The sequence below is a fragment of the Cherax quadricarinatus genome, chromosome 22 (genome assembly GCF_038502225.1).
Source record: "Cherax quadricarinatus isolate ZL_2023a chromosome 22, ASM3850222v1, whole genome shotgun sequence".
Lineage (NCBI taxonomy): Eukaryota > Metazoa > Arthropoda > Malacostraca > Decapoda > Parastacidae > Cherax > Cherax quadricarinatus.
Window position 1 is genome coordinate 22011106 of NC_091313.1, and position 19368 is coordinate 22030473.

At 39.5% G+C, this 19368-nt stretch overlaps 1 protein-coding gene across 1 annotated transcript in view; it reads left to right on the top strand.

Moving 5' to 3' along the window:
- The first annotated feature begins 440 nt into the window (after positions 1–440).
- LOC128689740 (venom protease) overlaps positions 441–19368 on the top strand; it is a 77883-nt gene continuing 58955 nt past the window's right edge. The window contains exon 1 of the mRNA XM_070087542.1: positions 441–855. Coding sequence (XP_069943643.1) covers positions 799–855 — 57 coding nt within the window. The 5' untranslated portion in view covers positions 441–798. The remainder of the gene's footprint in view (positions 856–19368) is intronic.

The window sequence follows — 19368 nt, forward strand, 5'->3', positions numbered from 1 at the left end:
GTTACGTTTACCTGTATTGGCGAAACTTTTTTTTTTTAATAAGTCATAAGTGCACATATGTGTTTTTGTGCACAACTTGTCGCTTTCACCACACCTTGTACATCAAAATCCAATTAACCGTAACTTATAGGTAACGAGTGTATACCCCAGACGCTCATCAAAATACGGTTTGAAGTGATGAAAGAAATATAAACAAACTGCCGTGGCATTGCACCGAATAACTATGGGATTAACATTGTTTAAATTAGATAGCAGATTTTAATTAATATTATATGATAAAAAAAAGGTGAACAGGAAATTTTAAAGGTTTAGAGAAACAGAACTGGTATTTAAGAAATGAAATAAAGTAATAAAAAAAGCTAACAGATCTTCATTTAGTTCAAATTCGGAGACCGGTAAGGGTCAACAGCTGCCCCATAGTAGTCCATAGCCGGGCACTAGTGAGAGGTCAACTCCTGCCATAGTTAGTTCATAGTGGGGCACAGGTGGAAGCAACACCTGCCCCAGAGTTCAAATCTAGGCGTTGGTAAGGCAACCACCACCTGCCCGAGTTAGTCTCCGGCACCGGTGAGGTTAACAAGCTACCCCAAAGTTTTAAGTTAAATCGGGGCATCACTGATTTCAACTACGTGCCCCAGAGCTTGTAACCAGGTATTCGTGGAAAATGTATATGGTGATAACATATATATTATCATGGAATAGTGAAAAGACTTCCTTCAGACAAAAATAAGTGGAGTAATTAACACCGAAAATTAAACTAGTATTGTTAGTGGATTAAGAGCGAGGATCACTTGTGTTATGAAAGAACATAATGGATACGCAGACGATACTTCAGGTTCTGGAGTCCGCTTACAGGTAAGTTATACTATCATAATTACTTAAAAAAACCTGGGCCGTGCATTAATGTGTCTTAGTACAGAAAAAAAATTAACTTTGCTAACATAGAACCGTCTCTCGCTATGCTGCACAACAGTTACTGTACAAAACTAAAGGTTACCTGCTTTATTAGGTTTAAAGTCTATCGACTAAACGCGTGTCTTTTGGCAATGCCAGCCTAATAGAGCTTTTAACTGACGAGTTATTTTAACTTTATGTAAGTGTTTGTGTTCTACGTTTAATTCGCAACAGTAATTTTTATCTTATTATATTTTACATTTTATGTTCTTGCGTGTGTTAAGTATTTATTCTTATCGTCAGGAGAGCTGCGTGATCGACCCCAGTGGCAGAGTGCTCTTTAAATTTCGGAACTAACTTTCTTCCAAACAAAAGATAATCGAAAAATTTTGCAGTCAGCCAATGAGTACAAATCTTTTAAAAGATAAATAGTATATAATTCTAAATTAAAACAAATATTTAATGCTATGGTAGAGGAAGATAAGTCAGTCAGGCCCATAATTTTCAAAATGCGTGAGCTTCCAAATAAAGGAAGAAATATAGTTACAGTAGGGAGTTGCCTAAATAGTCAGTACTCCCTAACAGTTATCGTAGCGACTTCATATAGGGAAGTTTTACCCCTCCCCCCTATTTTTTTTTACAATTGGGTTGGCTGGGCCTTCGTTTAAAAAAAAAAAAAAAAAAAAAAGTGAATCTAATACGCGAGGGCCTGGTCATAAATCTGCACACTGCCATAACAACATACTGGAGTGAGAGATATGGGAGGAAGTGTAAACTAAACCCAGTGAGGAGCAGGGGTGCGGTGGGGACAATAAGGGAACACTATATCAACATCCGGGGTCCCAGAGTATTCAACATCTTACCAAAAGATATCAGAGAAACTGCTGGGACAAGCATAGAAGCCTTCAAGAGGAAACTGGACAAATATCTTCACCAGGTGCCAGATCAACCAGGCTGTGATGGATATGTGCGGCAGCGGGCCTGCAGCAGCAACAGCCTGGTTGACCAGGCAAGTACCAGACGAGCCTGGCCCATGACCGGGCTCAGAGTAGACACTCTCGAAACTCTTCAAAGGTATATCAAAGGTATAATGTTAACTTAATTGAAAGTAATTTAAATTTTCCCAAATAAGATAAAGCAACTACAGTATCATCAGAAGACCGAAAGTCTTCCGAGCTCAAACCTTTTAATTAAGCTATCAAAAGAAAAAAATTATACTTTTTATTTCGGCTATCATAGGCAAAATTAATACCTAAGTTTTTTGTTAAGCAGGGAAAAAGAAAAACTATTTTTTTCTTTCCTTTCCACACTACCTTCCCCTCCTCCAATATTAACGAAGTACTGGAAATTTTAGATATAACACCAAAACAGAAGTTTCGCTGTCCCCACCTATAGTTTTGAAGGGCGATATAAATGCAAATTAATAATTATTTTTATGAATTTAGCATGACCGTTTTTGAGATGTGCACCAAAAGCTAACACCCTAAAAATCCCCAAATCTGAGTAAATGGTTTGAGCAAACCTTCTGACTTGTGAAGTTAAACAGGGACGACTAATGATACTCCTGCATATACACTAAAAATAGAGCGTAACCCAATAGACATATGCCCATGGGCACTACCAGATAATGTAGTCCTTCGAGATAACTTGATGGAATACTAGCTGAATTATTAATATATGCTCAACAACTACATGTATTGGATGTAAATTAACCAATATTAAAGCACGTGTCTAACATGTTCAACTGGTTACTTACAGCGAAGCATCTTCTAGACGAGCAATTAAACATGACAAGCTAGCCCGATGAAGTTTCATAAAAGGATTTTTATTTCAAAGACATTTTGTAATTATATTTCAGTAATTCGTACTTTAAAGTGAAGGAGATACTAGCGACCTACGCTACCGTCTCACTATGATTTTTTTTTTCTAAATTGAGACCTTAACAACAATGTTGCAAATACCTTGAATAATCACTCTCCCTATATCAGGCACAATACGACGGAATTCAATACATCTTGATGCTCGACGATGCATACACGAGCATCCCGTTGAATTCTTTAAAGTCTAACCTCATCTATGATGAGTCTTCCTTTAAACTTTCACCTGATGTTTGGGCTTGTGTACCATCATGTGGCGAATGTGAAGGTGACGAAATGTTTGGCATCTGTATTTCCTTGTAGTCATTATATAGCCTACACGAAAGTAAGTTTTCTGAACTAACAATATACTGAAAATATGCATCACTGAAATACATGTACGTATTTTCATTCCGCTCTCACTTTTCATTAGGTCGTGTGGGTAAACATGTGTTGGTGACAGGAGGTTCAATGGCCTGAGTTCTACAGTAGGATCCCTGCAGGTGTTCACTCACTCCTGCCATAAACCTCTGCAGTCCTCCATGTCAGTTCCGAAGTTAAGGAACCAGAGTTACTAACGTGTTAAGAATTGTATTGGGCTCATAAACATACTGCTACTAAACTATAACAGAAAAAAAGATGGTAGACGATGAGGCAGATGTTGAAAGGTTACGCCAAGGGTATATTTAAGGGTCAAGTGACTAATGCTGTAACCGTGGCACCTCAGCAAGGCCAATAACTCCTGCGTTTTCTTTTTTTTTTTTTTTACCCACACCTGGACAATTCCTTCTTCATATTTCCAACACCGCGTTCTTGAATGAACGAGGAGTCCACGTATGTGATAAATAATCGTAGATATGCATCTTAATCTCCAAAATAATGCAGACATTAACTACCTACTAAAAAAAATCACACCAGAAACAAACACGGGACCTAGGAACAGATGCTAACATTAAATGTTACTTTTCTGTTTAAAGAAAAAGACCTTAAAAAAATCAGCAGATGAGGAGTGCAGGACCAGAGTGTAAACGTTAAGAAGAGCAGCAACCTGGAATAAACCTACAGCTAGGGCAAGAGCGTGAAGGGCACCAGGTGTAGCACAACCCATCCACAACTGCTGGCCATTGTCCACAACGTGTATGCCAATAATCACTTTACCATAAAAGAATACAAGAGTCATAGCTTCAACTATGAAGGGAAAGTCTATACCTATGTTGAGCTTAAAAGTATACACGGGAAAACTGATGAAAAACTCATTTCCACTGTATATCAACCTACTCAGTAACATCTCCCGTCACCTACCTCACCCCACTTTTGCTTTAATCTTACTTGACTACAACTTGTGGTCTGTCCGACCAACCCTACCCCTGTCAGCCCACCTAGAGTTCTTACCTCACCCACTTGCCTCCTTGGCCTAATCAACCCACCTATGTGTACTTGCTTCTACTTTTCTCCTTGGCTTAGGCAACCCACTTACGAGTACTTCCCTTTCCCACTTGCCTCCTTGCTTAGTTAACTCACCTACGATTATATGCATTATTTTGAGCTCCCCATTATTTTGGCCTGCTGCATGACGAGCGCCTACCTCATAACTTGACCTAACTTCACCTCCTACAAACTTTGCCCTTCTCTGGTCGCAAGTTGGGTTATAGTAATAAAACACTCGAAACCGATTGCAGGTATGTTCTCATTGCCTGCCTCAACCCTACTTTCCGTACCTCATGACATGCTGTCGAAGAGTCTTAACTGGAGTCAATTTCGGGGGTCACCGCCCCGAGGCCCAGTCCCAGACCAGGCCTCCTGTGACCATGGAAGAATGTATGGAAACGGGATAACCGTGTTTGAAGGAACACAGTATGTGGGGCATGTAAAAAGAACAGTAACATCCAAGTTTTTAAAATGTATTTCTTTGAGGAACTAGTAAAATTATCCCATAAACAACTATAAAATTACCGTACTCGCTCTTCGTTTTTTTTTTTCTTTTTGCGTTGAACTATATGTTATTTTTTTTTTTACTTATCGGTATTATTTTATAAATAGGTCAATAAATTCTTTTTTTACCTGTACATTTTTAAACTTGTGTGAATTTCAGAAAAAATGTGCAACTCTATATACATTTTACATGTTATGTAAAGTAGCATAAAATGTTCTATAACCATTTGACCTTTATCTTTTAAATGTTACCTTTTAATCGGTATTCCATTTTTTTTAATATAAAGGCTACTTGGCTTCAAAAATTTTTGTAAACTACTGAGCTGGATAACAAGAACTATCATAATAAATTAAGATACAACCCGCCCCTGCTTTGCCTTTCGCAGCGAAACTGAAGCTGCTACCGCAGATCGCTCACCCTTAATCCCTCACTCCCACTCCAACACATTCTCACCACGAATGATAGTCATGCACATCTGAACGTTTGTTGGTTATGTTCGGTCACCTCGTTGCCAGACATGTGGCATCTAAATTTCTTTGTCCTATTTGTGGGTTATCCGTTATGGCATCTGGGAGTGTAAACATCCTATACGTCCAGTGTATGCATCCTGCATGTCCAGTGTAAACATTATGAAGTATATTCGCAATATAAACGTCACAGTGCATATCCAGTGTAAACATTACGCAGCATATTAACAATATAAACGTCACACTGAACGTCATACGTAATCATACAGCCTATTGGCAATATAAACGCACTGTATGACCAATGTAAACATTCAGCATATTCACAATACAAACAGCACGTTGCATGTCCATTGAACGAGATGACCTGTCACGCCGCGTAACGACATTCACGATGAGTGTCGTTCATCTGAGCGCTAAGAGTATTAAGCATTTACAGGACATAGAGGAAACACTGTGTCACCGCTCACAAATGCAGGTTATGTTCACTTTCACTATGAGAATACAAACTGATGCATATCACTCAAAATATAAGAACTTTTATTCGAGGTACAATACCACTGAAATTCCGAGAGAAACACAAGAGTTCACTGAATCTTTATACTTCACAGTGCAAGAAAGCAGAGACCAGCTACTCCCAGGTGACACCTAGAGGAATGAAGGCAGCGTGTGAGTCACTGTTGCCCGCACCCAGCACACTCACCTCCTACAACCTTTACCTCCACCACCTGCTCCTACACCCCCCTCCTCTATCACCTTCGCCACCGCCTCCATCTAACAGCCTTCTCCACTACGTGCTCTTTCGCCTCCTCCCCCACCTGTTCCCTCGCCTCTACTACCTCCACCTGCTCTTTAGTATCATGTTGCTTAGCGACCATGCGCTCACTACCTATAAGCGCACTAAAACAAAAATCCCCTTCATACAACGATATTGGGATAGAGGGGAAACCCCATCCTCTTAGCTCCCATAAAAATCTGATTTTTTTTTTACAAATGTTTTCACAAAATTTCAGGCTTATGTTAAGTTTAGTTTGTCCTCTATAAAAAAAAATATACCACATGGAGGAAGTGCATACAAGTTCCTTAAAGAACTGGGCAAAAGACTCTAGACAACTAAGGATCCCAGTGAAGCTAGTTTCTTGTTCTAGCGGTTCGGTGCTGCAATTCAGGGGGTAATGCCTGTTGCATCCTGGGTATGCGCCCCAGCTCTGAGGAGCTCGATGAGATTTTTATAATGCAATTTTTGACAAACACGTTGCAATATGTACTTGTAATGGATTCCTCGAACCTCTTGTATACTGTTTCTGTACCATCAATTCGATCTCTGTGCTAATAGTGTATCTTTTAAGCCTTGTGTACATTATGCGTAATAAAATATACCTATATGTGAAAAAAAATAAGATGGGGGGGGGGGAAGCAAAATAATCAAACGGCTTCAGGAAGAAATCCAAATATTTTCCTTCGAAGCCTTTTTGTCAACTCTGAGACCATGGGTTTCCACAATTTGCACTAGAGGACCCCCAAGGTTTACATAAAAAAAAGATAAAGGAGATATAACGTTCTTCCGCTTCCGCGGGAACAGAACACGGCCACCCACTGAGTACGGCCCAAAAAAAAAGAGCTCTCATCTGTTACCTGTTTAACTGTCTTTAAAAGTCAAAAGCTGTCTGAGATTACGATAATGGACTGAGAAAAAAGGGGTGGGACGCACCTCCAAAGCAACTACCACCGAAAATACCTCCCTGTAGTGGTGGTCGGGAGATGAAGGGGAAATCCCGAGGAGTAACACTACTGAGTCTCCGTAACCATCACTACTACCACTTCATTAACAATGACATATTGCCAAAATTCTGGAAAAAAAAATCCTAACTTCTGCAGCAAATAACTCATGACCATTGTAACTTGCTTAATCAAGGACCCCAATGGAAATGAGTCACTTTGACTTTAAGGGGTTATACTAGGTAATTTACACACGTTACCATGTATGATAATTTGTGTAACTGTATTTGTGTACCTGTACCTAAATAAACATTCCCCTGAACTAATCTGCTTGGACTTTTTACTCATTTTTGCAACACTGCAAGGCCTAGAGCTATCATTCAACTCCTGTGGTTTTGCATAGGAGGCGAGTTACTAAAAGTATTAGTCAAGAGGGCTGAAGAGGGGTTGTTGATGTGGTTTGGTCATTTAGAGAGAATGGAACAAAGTAGAATGACTTGGAGAGTGTATAAATATGTAGGGGAAGGAAGGCGGGGTAGGGGTCGTCCTCGGAAAGGTTGGAGGGAGGGGGTAAAGGTGGTTTCGTAGGCGAGGGGCTTGGACTTCCAGCAAGCGTGCGTGAGTATGTTTAAGAGTGAATGGAGACGAATGCTTTTTGGGATGACGTGTTGTTGGAGTATGAGAAGGGTAATATTTTGTGAAAGGATTCAGGGAAACCGGTTAGCCGGACTTGAGTCCTGGAAATGGGAAGTACAATGCACTTTGAAGGAGGGGGTTTGGGATGCTGGCTGTTTGGAGGGACATTTGAACTATCGTATCTCAGCGCTTCTGCAAAGACAGTGATCATGTATGAGTGACGGTGAAAGTGCTCAATGATGAAAGTTTCCTTCCTTTTGGGTCACCCTGCCTCGACAGGAAACTGAAAAAGTGTTGAAATATATATATATATATATATATATATATATATATATATATATATATATATATATATATATAATGTGTGTGTGTGTGTGTGCCGAATAGGCAGAACTTGCCATTTTGGCTTAAATAGCAACGCTGATCTTGCCATATAGGACAAGTGAAAATTTGTGTACGCAATAATTTCGCCAAAATCATTCTGAACCCAACGAAAAAAATATATTTGATTGTGTTTCTTTAATACTAAATTATTGTAAACGTATTTAAAATATATTTAGTTGGGTTAGGCTAAAATAAATTGCTCTTGTTATAATAAGGTTAGGTAAGTTTTCTAAGATTCTTTTGGTGCAAAATTAAAAACTTTTACATTAACATTAATGAAAAAAATATATCTTTAAACGTATAAGAGAAAATTTCAGAAAGGACTTAATTTTAAATGAGTTCTTGCTAACTGACCAGTTTTACATATTCGGCACGACATATATATATATGTCGTGCCGAATAGGCAGAACTTGCGATCTCAGCTTAAATAGCAACGCTCATCTTGCCATATAGGACAAGTGAAAATTTGTGTATGCAATAATTTCGCCAAAATCATTCTACACCTAACGAAAAAAATATATTTCACTGTTTGTTTAGTATTAAATTATCGTAAACAAATCTAAAATATATTTATTTAGGTTAGGCTAAAATAAATTGCTCTTGTTATAACAAGGTTAGGCGAGTTTTCTAAGATTCTTTTGGTGCAAAATTTAAAGTTTTTACATTATCATTAATGAAAAAAATATATATATTTAAACGTATAAGAGAAAATTTTAGAAAGGACTTAATTTTCAATGAGCTCTTGCTAACTGACCAGTTTTACATATTCGGCACATATATATATATATATGACAAAATACATTGGCCAAACATTCACAAAAATACATCAGAAAGTAAAACAACATAGGTAACTCAGAGCTACATCTCGAATACTTCGTCCAGCACCCCTGCGGTGGGCCGCGTGCCCAGAATGCTGCTGGCATTTCCTCTCTGGATTGCAACACTGAGTCTCTGAAAGAGGAAGCTGGTCGCCCGGTGGTCCTTGGTTTCTATGACGAGCTTTTCACCAGCTCTTTGAGGAACTTTAGAGCACACTTGCCCCATGCTCCAAGGGTCTCCGACCCTATTGGAATGAAGTTATAGCAAAGGGGAAGGTCTTCATATTTTCGGATCTTCTGGGTCTCCCTGTGGCTGGCAGCTCCACCCCCTTCTACTACAGAGTATGGCAAGTAGGTGTCTGCCAATGTGGCAGCACAGGTGTAGTCCCAGGCAATCTGCTTTCCATCCTTCCAGGGTAGCATAGTGGCTCCATCAGGACGCTTTTGACTTCCATCAGACCTCTGTACTTGGGGTTCCCGTTGAGCTGGGCCATGGGCTGTGGCGAGGCTTCTCTTTATTATGTCATTGATCTCCTCATGTCTGGCATACTTCCCTTCTGCTGTGTGGCACACGAGACCATGAAGTCCGAATTGATCAGCTGTCGCCCTGCCGCAAATACACCTATGTTCGGTGAGGATGGGGGCGGCTAGGCGAAGAGCAACACCAATCCGAATGGCCTGTGGGTCGAGACGGGTGCCCAGGGAGGAATTGGGAACAGCTAACAGGAAATCTCCTGAGTGTGGTGCCTTCACTGCCAGGAGACGAGCTTTGTTCTTTCCTGAAGCATTGGAGAGCATTGTGTTGGCGATTTTTTCCATGATCGGTTTGTCCCAGTGGGACTGTTTGTGCTGTTTGGGAGGAGCTGGTCTACTGGAGGAGTCTGTAAGGGTGTCCCACCGAATCGCTGCTTCAGTAAACCTGGGGTCTTGAGCTCCTACCAAGTCTCTCAAGCGTTCGGGCACTATCTTCTTGACTAATGCACTGGAAGCCAAACACGAAGACAGAAAAGCAGGTAAAGCAACATGCGTTGCTTTACGCACCCGTATACCTCCCAGTCGCACTGGGAGGGTTGCCTGATCCCATTGCTCATCCTCTAGTGACAGGTTCAGTGCCTTCTTAAAAGTTGATCTCAGGTGTGCGTCATATTCATCGAGTGTTGGGTTGTCAAAAGAGGGTGCACACCTCAAGAAGTGAGTCTTGGCATAGTAAGACACCTTGTGACGAGATACAGAGCATCATGGGCATCAAGATCGCTTATTCTCTCCTCCATTCTCATCAGGTCATTCAATTTGTCCCTGAGGACAGTATCGATGGCCTGGTGACCCAGCGGTGCCCCCAAGAGGGTACTGTTGGACGGAGTTGTAGTTGAGACTTCCGGGAGGATTCTTCGCACAGCATTGATTATTTCCTGGTTCGCTGTGATGATTTCACACTTGGAGGGATTGAGGATGAGTCCCAAGTCTTCTCCCTGTGTTTTCACCAGTTGTAGGTCCCCCACGAGGGACTCTTCAGTACCTGCCAGAGTGCCATCATCCAGGTACCAGATATTGAGCTCACTGCATAGGCTGGAAGTTAGTTCTCTTACTGCCAAGCAGAAGAGAAGTGGAGCGAGTGGGTCACCCTGCTGAACACCCTCTGATGATTGAATTTCATGTTCTCCAAACAAAAGAATTGAGGGTTTGCTGTAGCCGGCTGAAATGAAGGGAAAGAGACTGGGGAACCGAACCCGAACAGCTGGCAAAACAGCATCTCTCTTCACCATATTAAAGGCATATATATATATATATATATATATATATATATATATATATATATATATATATATATATATATATATATATATGCAAAACGACGACAGGGGGAGTAGAATGATAGCTATCATTCTACTCTCCTCGTGGCCGTTTTGCATCCTGTATCGCTTGGTTTGCGATATTTGCGCGCGCGCGCACGCACACACACACACACACACACACACACACACACACACACGTATATAATGTGTGTGTGTGTGTGTGTGTGTGTGTGTGTGTGTGTGTGTGTGTGTGTGTGTGTGTGTGTATATGTGCGTGTGCAAATATCGCAAACCAAGCGATACAGGATGCAAAACGGCCACGAGGAGAGTAGAATGATAGCTATCATTCTACTCTCCCTGTAGTAGTTTTGCATATATATATATATATATATATATATATATATATATATATATATATATATATATATATATATATATATATCGTTATAACCAGATTTATAATAACTAAGACTAGGTTGACGATTGCCGATAAATATCGCATTCCAGGAACAATATTAAGTTGGGAAATAACTGATGAAACCACATCCATCCATTAAGGAAAATGTGAAATAATTGATGAAATCGCTTCCATCCATTAAGCCATGTATAAGTGATGTCATGGTGGAGGGTATGGGGGAGGGGGTAGCCCTGAGCGGATGAGGAATAGGGATGAAATGATAGGTCAGGGAACGTGGAAGGTTGTGGGATTAGTGAAGTGCAGGGTATAGGAGATGTGGTGAATTGGGTGTTGGTTGTGGGTAATAGACGGGGTAGGGTGAAAAAGGAGACAGTAATGCAGTATATGATACTTTATTGACAATTTCGTCCACACAGTTGGCTTTGTCAAGCCAGAAACAGATCTGTTCGTGGCTTGAAAAAATCCACTGTGTGGGCGAAACGTTGCCAACAATCACATTATACATATGTGTCTTTTTCCATCCTGTCGGTACTTTATACCATTTATTTCCAGAGGAGTTGGTAGAATGTATGATACAGGGAATAGGAGTGGGGTTGATGGTATTGGAAATGGGGGTTAAATGTGGAGGGACTGGTGAATGTGGGTGGAGTTAGATACAGGGGAGGAAAAAATAGAGGTAGATCACCCAATGCACCTATTATGATCTGTATAATCAAGATACCTGTCCACACTGTTGTCTTTACACAATATTACCATCCATACATGCACTGTCACCTCTACATTCCTACTGATATAGCTAACACTATTCTTCCACCTGTCTCTACCCCTACACTCGCTTCTGACACTTTTTTCTAAAGTACACCTAAACTGCTATCCATACACGTACACCCATAGCACATCTATCTGTATTAATACTGCAATCCCTACACCCACAGTACCTCATCAACATTAGTACTGTCAGCCGTTCGTCTAGCAGTAAATAGATACCTAGGGGTTAGTCTACTTTTATCTTGGATCATTATAATATATAACCCTCGGTGATAATTCATATAAAGTTATTACATCTACACATACTACCACATCACACTCATTCCTACACCTTTAAAAACAAATGACTCCAAATCAGCTTAGATTTCAAATAGTCACGTGGCACAGAATCCAATATGAAAGTCGGGAAGGTGACCTTGAGGGTGGTGCTAATGTTCCATTCAAGGGGTGGTAGTCTCCTATGACTAATGGTTATGTCAAAGTTATGGCTCGGTGACGGGCTAACTCCCCATCCACCCATTCCTCTCCCACTTTCCCCACAGGGAACACAAGCAGTCACAAACATCCACCACTTATCAAGACTATATCCTTAATAACTACTTCCGCCACCACCACTTGGCATCCATAAAATTACGAAAGAACCCCCAATATAAGCTCACTTTGTCGTTTTTTCACCTAAACATGATCAAGAATTGGGTAAAACAGTACAGTAAACAGAAATGCTAACTGATGGACAAATACGACACGTGTGCAGCACTTGGATATCTTTACTGTCCGTTTTATATACTATTAATATATCTTCTAGCTCACGTAAGCTCCTACTATCGTGTTGCCATTTACACTCGGATATGTTAGGTAAGAAACATATGCAACAGTTAGGTATCTTTATTTCGAAACGTTTCGCCTACACAGTAGGCTTCTTCAGTCGAGTACAGAAAAGTTGATAGAAGCAGAAGATACTTGAAGACGATGTAATCAGTCCATCACTCTTGAAGTTTTGAGGTGGTCAGTCCCTCAGTCTGGAGAAGAGTATTGTTCCATAGTCTGAAACAATATGGAGTTAAGTTGAACGAACGAACGAACGAACGAATGAAGTGACAGGATGGAGCCTTATATAACGCCAGGAGGTGAGATGTAGGCCACTAGTAGAGGTAAGAATGTTGTCGTTGGAAGGTCAGGTCCCTCTCAAATCCAGCCATTCTCACTAGTAGACACTACAACACAAGGGTATCTTGGTACAGACCTGAAATCAACTTTGTCAACTTCTACTAGTGAGAATGGCTGGATTTAAGAGGGACCTGACCTTCCAACAACATTCTTACCTCTACTAGTGGCCTACATCTCACCTCCTGGCGTTATATAAGGCTCCATCCTGTCACTTCAACTCCATATTTTTTCAGACTATGGAACAATAGTCTTCTCCAGACTGAGGGACTGACCACCTCAAAACTTCAAGGATGATGGACTGATTACATCGTCTTCAAGTATCTTCTGCTTCTATCAACTTTTCTGTACTCGACTGAAGAAGCCTACTGTGTAGGCGAAACGTTTCGAAATAAAGATACCTAACTGTTGCATATGTTTTACCTAACAACCTGTCGGTATTTTATACCATTTGAATGTTCACACTCAGGTATGTCTAAAATACGTGTTCTTTCATGATGCTATCGCAAGTTTGTGACACAGGTATCGGCAAAAAGTTTTGTAGATATTAAATTAAATAATTTAATTTCTTTGAGATGATAATGTTATTACTCATCACTTGGCCTGTTGTTGTAGTTACTGGTTGTCAGACACTTGTCGATATAGTGGGGGTGGGGGGTTAGTCAAACGCAGTTACTGTACATGGAATACTTTTAATGACTTTTCACTCACGCAGCAGGCTTCATCAAAATAAGCGGCATCAGTAAAGAATTCCACATAACTCTACATGCCTTTTTACGTCATATTTGTTTCCTGTATCATTACCTAGGGAAACTTACTGAAATTCATCCTCGCTAAACAAAACATTTATAATAAAGGTATTATTTACAGTTATGGGAAGCTCTGTTTAAATAGTTATTTATAATTGCAAAATGCATTTTTATTTCATAAAACTGTCGAAATATAGGTGCGATTTGTTTATATCGAAATTTCTGGCACTGAATAAATACCGTTTATGCCTGCTTAGATTAGAGCACGGCCCATGCTAGGCACGTCCTCAACCCAACCCTTTTCACTCGTATTTATCCACCCTAATTCTGAAGCTACCCAGTGTATTAACTTCGATGGCTTTATTCATAAGAATATAAGGAAAGGGCACTGTGGCAGGCCTACTGGCCGGCCAATTGTAGGCATGTCCAACTCACACCCACCCACATCCACTCGCGTACTTAAGTGTCTAGCCTATCTTAGGCTACCCAACGTTTCTGTTTCAATAACATTACTCAAGTGCTTGTTCCACTCATCCACAAGTCTTATTACCAAACCAGTGCCTTCCTAAATCTTTTCTAAATCTATTTTTTTTACTTGAATCTATTGCTGCAAGTCCTGTCGTGTTGGATATTTTTTAGCACGTTATTTATATCCTTTTATCTATTCTTGTCATCCAGAGTGCAGAATCAGTGCTTTAGCATACCCTCGTAGATATATAGGATCAACTTTGTCATCCCTCTCTTGTTTGTCTTCCAGAGCATTAATGTCCATTATGTAATACGGTGATTATAGAACCACGCAGCATAATCTAAATGAGCGCTTATCGAGGATACAACGTAATTGGCAAATCAGTACTTTTCTATAGCTTTTCTAAATGCGAATTTATCAAATTTGAATTCATTGTTTCGAGTTTTCTTGGTTTGATTTTCTGGGTCCACATTAGGTACCACATTCACGAATGCAAATTTTAAACATTTATCAACTCTGTATACAAAACACGAATTACATTATAGGAAACTTTATACAATATTTTGCGTGTCCCTTCAACAGTTTTTTTTCCACGTCCATACTGTATACCAAGGAAACTGAGGTGGTGCCAGAATTTCAATAATTAGGACGTGTGAGGGGGGGAATGCTAGGTGTCTACCTGGTTGGAAGGGAGGAGCTAGGAGACTTGCTATTTTTATTTAGGGGGCTGAGGGAATTTTGGGGGGTAAAGACCCATAAGTCCCATTTGGCTTCGCCCCTACCAAGGAGATTATATAGGAATGAGAGAGGAGAGGTCAGGTGCGAGCAGAGGTTAGATGACAATCGAGACCGACCGTTAAGCTGACCTCCTACCACTGCATCTGACCTCTCATCGTTCCTACCTATATAATTTTTCCCCAATGTGTGTGTGTGAATGTTGCAAAGGAGAGACGGTGTCTAAACAGCTTCCTATAAGTGTAATTTGTATTTATTGCATTCGCAAAAGATTACACAAAATTCGTTTTTGCCAGCTATGAGAAGGAAGAGAGAACTGGTATGACAAATATAACAGATATATAACTGTCTTGGGAAATAGCTTCATCATCAGAGAGGTCTCGGTTTTTATTTTGTTTACTATAACTGTTTTAGGTACAATTCGTTAGAAAATTGAAGAGCAGTAAGCCCACTTTCGCATTTATTCATTTTGCTTACATTTTTGTTTACTCTACAATTACATGTCAAAATTTGTGTACATTTTGTACGTGTTTTGCATATCTTCTGTACACCTCAAATCATTTATAACATTGTCACCTACAAACAGAACCTGTGTTAACTTCCACCGAAAATTAGAAGCATTTTCTTTCAGGTCCAGATCACTCTCTCAAAATTTTTCATTAATAAAAATTTCCTGTTGCTATTTGTTTTTTAATTACTTGTCAATATTATATTCAGTACCATCTTTGACTTAAACAGCCATTTATCAAGTCATAAATGTTACTCGGAACTACTTATTTACATTTCCACCCTATTCAAACATGTGACTCATAATATCTTTGTACAGGATGCGATAATTTACTACCTACAGCATTCAATACATTCGTTAATGGTTCTGAGGATCATTGCCCTTTCCTCATGGCTCAGTATCTGACCAGGTTTCCTTATATGGGAAGGAAATATTAGTGACTAATGACTATTAACCCTTTGAGGGTCGACAGGCCCTCTCCGAGACTCGTTCTCAGGGTAGGCCAAATTTAAAAAATAAGTAATTTTCTCTTATGAAAAGATAGAGAATCTTTTCCCGATCATAATGACACCAAAAGTTTGAAATTTGATGGAAAACTTACGGAATTATGCTCTCGCGAAGGTAGCGGTCTCGGCGATGTTTACGCATCGGCGATTTTGCCCACTTTGAGCCCCATTTTCGGCCAATTCCACTGTACTAGTACATGAATATTTCGCTAGACATCCATTTTTTCTATCGAATGTGTGCAAGAAACCACCCATTTATCAATTTCAACTATCCAGTACAGTGGTCAGAATTTAGCAATTTTGCCAATTTCACACAAATTTCAAAAGATGCGAATTTCCGAATAGGGTCCAGAATAAACAAGACATTCCTGGCACTAAAATAACATTTCCTCTGTTCATTAGTCACGTCCCCACGCCCCTCTTACATTCTTTTGCTTTCCACTTTGAATTTTTCTTACAAAAAAATGGAAGATTTACTGTTAGGCAGACTACTGCATTAGTGTAAAAAATGGTATAAATAATATTGGCGCACTTACGTAAGAATATTAGACTCGCCAGGTGACGTGTATTGGATGCTTAGCATGATTTGTGTGCTTTTGAACTTTGGTAAAAATCAAACATTTCTGCTACTTTGAGCTAAATTTCAAGGTACTTTTCATTGTAAAACCAGTCAAAATCATCTCAATTTCTTTAAAATGTCTTCCATTCTATAAAATGAGACCAAGAAAACTAGAATACAACAATAAATACCATACGAAAATACTGTACAGTGCAAAGTCGCTGTTTTATTCCAAAAAAACGGTCAGTTTTTTTTTCTCATTATGCACTGTGTGCTGCAGGATTTTTTTTATACTGTGCACACTGACCACATAGACCCATTCTTTCATATGTAGGCCTACCAGCTTTCTCCCACTAGATTTGAGGGCGCTAGAATTTAGGCGTACTAGTACGTCAAAAACCCTGGGTCGTAAGCCGTACTAGTACGGCTGAAACCCTCAAAGGGTTAAGAAACACCAGAGAGCAGAGGTGTGTAAGATTTATGTCAATTTAAGTGTTCAGGAGAGTCCTACCAGACCACAAAATGTTTAATGCGTACTTTAGGGTATACTGCACAAAATTAACTGGATACAAAGGCATACTACCAACAATAATAAAGAAAAAAAACAAGTGCAGAGCTAGTTTTTGTTTCATGCAGTGCTGTATGTAGAGCTTTATCAAGTCTTGATAAAGCTCTGCACAGGCCTTTATCAAGTCATCCCAATGAAAACTTTCCCAATGGAAATCAGGGACCCCAATGCAATTCAAGGATCCCAACGGAAATAAGTCACTTTGACTTGTTTTTGGGGGGTTATCCTGCACATATGCTGCTAAGTATGATCATTTATGTAGCTGTATTTGTCTACCTGTATCAGAATAAACTTACTTCTTCTGCACCAAACTTCACATAGAAAATTAATGTTAAAGAATTTTTAGTGCTCTACAATACAATGAATTAGTGTTTCATGAGAGTTAAGAGGCAAGTAATACAGGCTTTCCAAAAAACTACAACTGCAGTACTTTGTAATTATAGCTACATCATACTCTAGTCAATTATTTAAACAGTAGTACTTTATGGCACAGAAACAAGCTGCCAGGATTTGGTTTTAGTTATGTAACTGAAATTATTTCAAAACTTTAATGATTCATTTTGTAATTTGAACATAAAGTTTTACCTCAATAAAGATAACGCAAGTAGCACACAAGAGTCGAATGCTAAATGCACATCAAAAACAGTCGCTAAAGATATCAGTAATGATCCCTATATGGCACTGTGCAGTATTCTCTTATGGATTACAGTGTAATATGTTGAAAAAATTCACTTTAAACATGACTCATGAAATAGTAATAACACAATTGCAAACAGATCACAGAATAGGTGGGGGCTTGAACCCATGGCAGGTGAGTCTTAAAACTCACAGGCCAGTGTTATAACCATAGCCAGCTGATTTGAGTGGTTAGCACACTGGCCTCAGAGCTTTAGGAATCGCCTGCCATGGATTCAAGCCCCACCTGTTCCACGATTTACTTTGAAGGTATTACAAGATGCTTGTATACTATGTATAGGCAATTTTAAGTCAAGGAAACAGGAAGTGTTCTAACTTTTCATCAACCCACACCCTATGTACTGCATGTGTCTTATTTAAATGCAAATAAAAATGATACTTTTCATAGCCAAAAGATTTAGTGAATTCATAGCATAGTCCACAAATTTATAAAATAATTTGGACAAGTTAAATCTGTTAAAACTACTTTCCACTTAAATGCCATCACAATCATAAATATTTGAGGCAATGTTATATCCTGGAGAGTTGGTCTCAAATAATGAAGTAAATACTATACAATGGACATGAACTACCATATTAAAAACAGAACACCATTAAGCAACAAAATAGTTTGACATGGCCAACAAGAAAACACTGATAAAATTTAAGGTCTCTGAGAAGTTTGGAAAAACCAATCATAAATATGCTATATTAGTACAGTGGAACCCTGGATTTCGTCCACACCGGATATCGTATGATTTGGATTTCGACCACTTTTTTCGGCGAAATTTTGCTCCGGATTTCATACCTCGTCCTGGAAATCTTTCGAATCAGACGCATCCACCTGCCCAGGACACCATCACTCATGCATATGTGTCTCAGTCTGGCTCTGTCAATGGTTGGTTGAGTAAGCATTCATCCAAAACATTTTGTAATAATCCATTTTTTTTGTGCTTGTTTATTGAGTGCTTGGAGAAAATTGTGGCCAGAATGTGTCCTCGACAAAGATTTTGAAGAGTTTGAGGCTGACCCTGTCGACCGTATGCCTGTTGTGGAATCTATTGTGTTTTTGGGGAAGCCCATGGGGTTAGATGCGAGTGGCCAGGATGTGGAAGAGTTGGTGGAGGAACAGAGGGAAATGGAGCTGCAAGACCTTCATCTGGAATAGCAACAGACCACAGCTGAGGAAATTGCTTCAGTGGAGAAGGAAGAGAGAGGGAAGAAAGTGCCTTCTTCAGTGATTAACCCTTTGACTGTCGCGGCCGTATATATACGTTTGTGAGGTACCGTGTTTGACGTATATATACTCATAAATTTTAGCGGCTTCAAATCAGGCAGGAGAAAGCTAGTAGGCCCACATGTGAGAGAATGGGTCTGTGTGGTCAGTGTGCACCACATAAAAAAAATCCTGGAGCACGCAGTGCATAATGAGAAAAAAAAAACTCCGACCGTTTTTTTTAATTAAAATGCCGACTTTGTGGTCTATTTTCGTATAGTATTTGTGGTTGTATTCTCGTTTTCTTGGTCTCATTTGATAGAATGGAAACTATATTATAGAAATGGAGGCGATTTTGATTAATTTTACTATAAAAAGAACCTGGAAATGGAGCACAAATTACAGGAAATGTTTGATTTTTGCCGATGTTCAAAAGTAAACAAATGATGTCATTGTCCAATAAATGTCCAAATAGCCATTCTAATACGCAGTCATGAATGGGTTGATGTAATTTTTACAATTATTACAGTATTGCA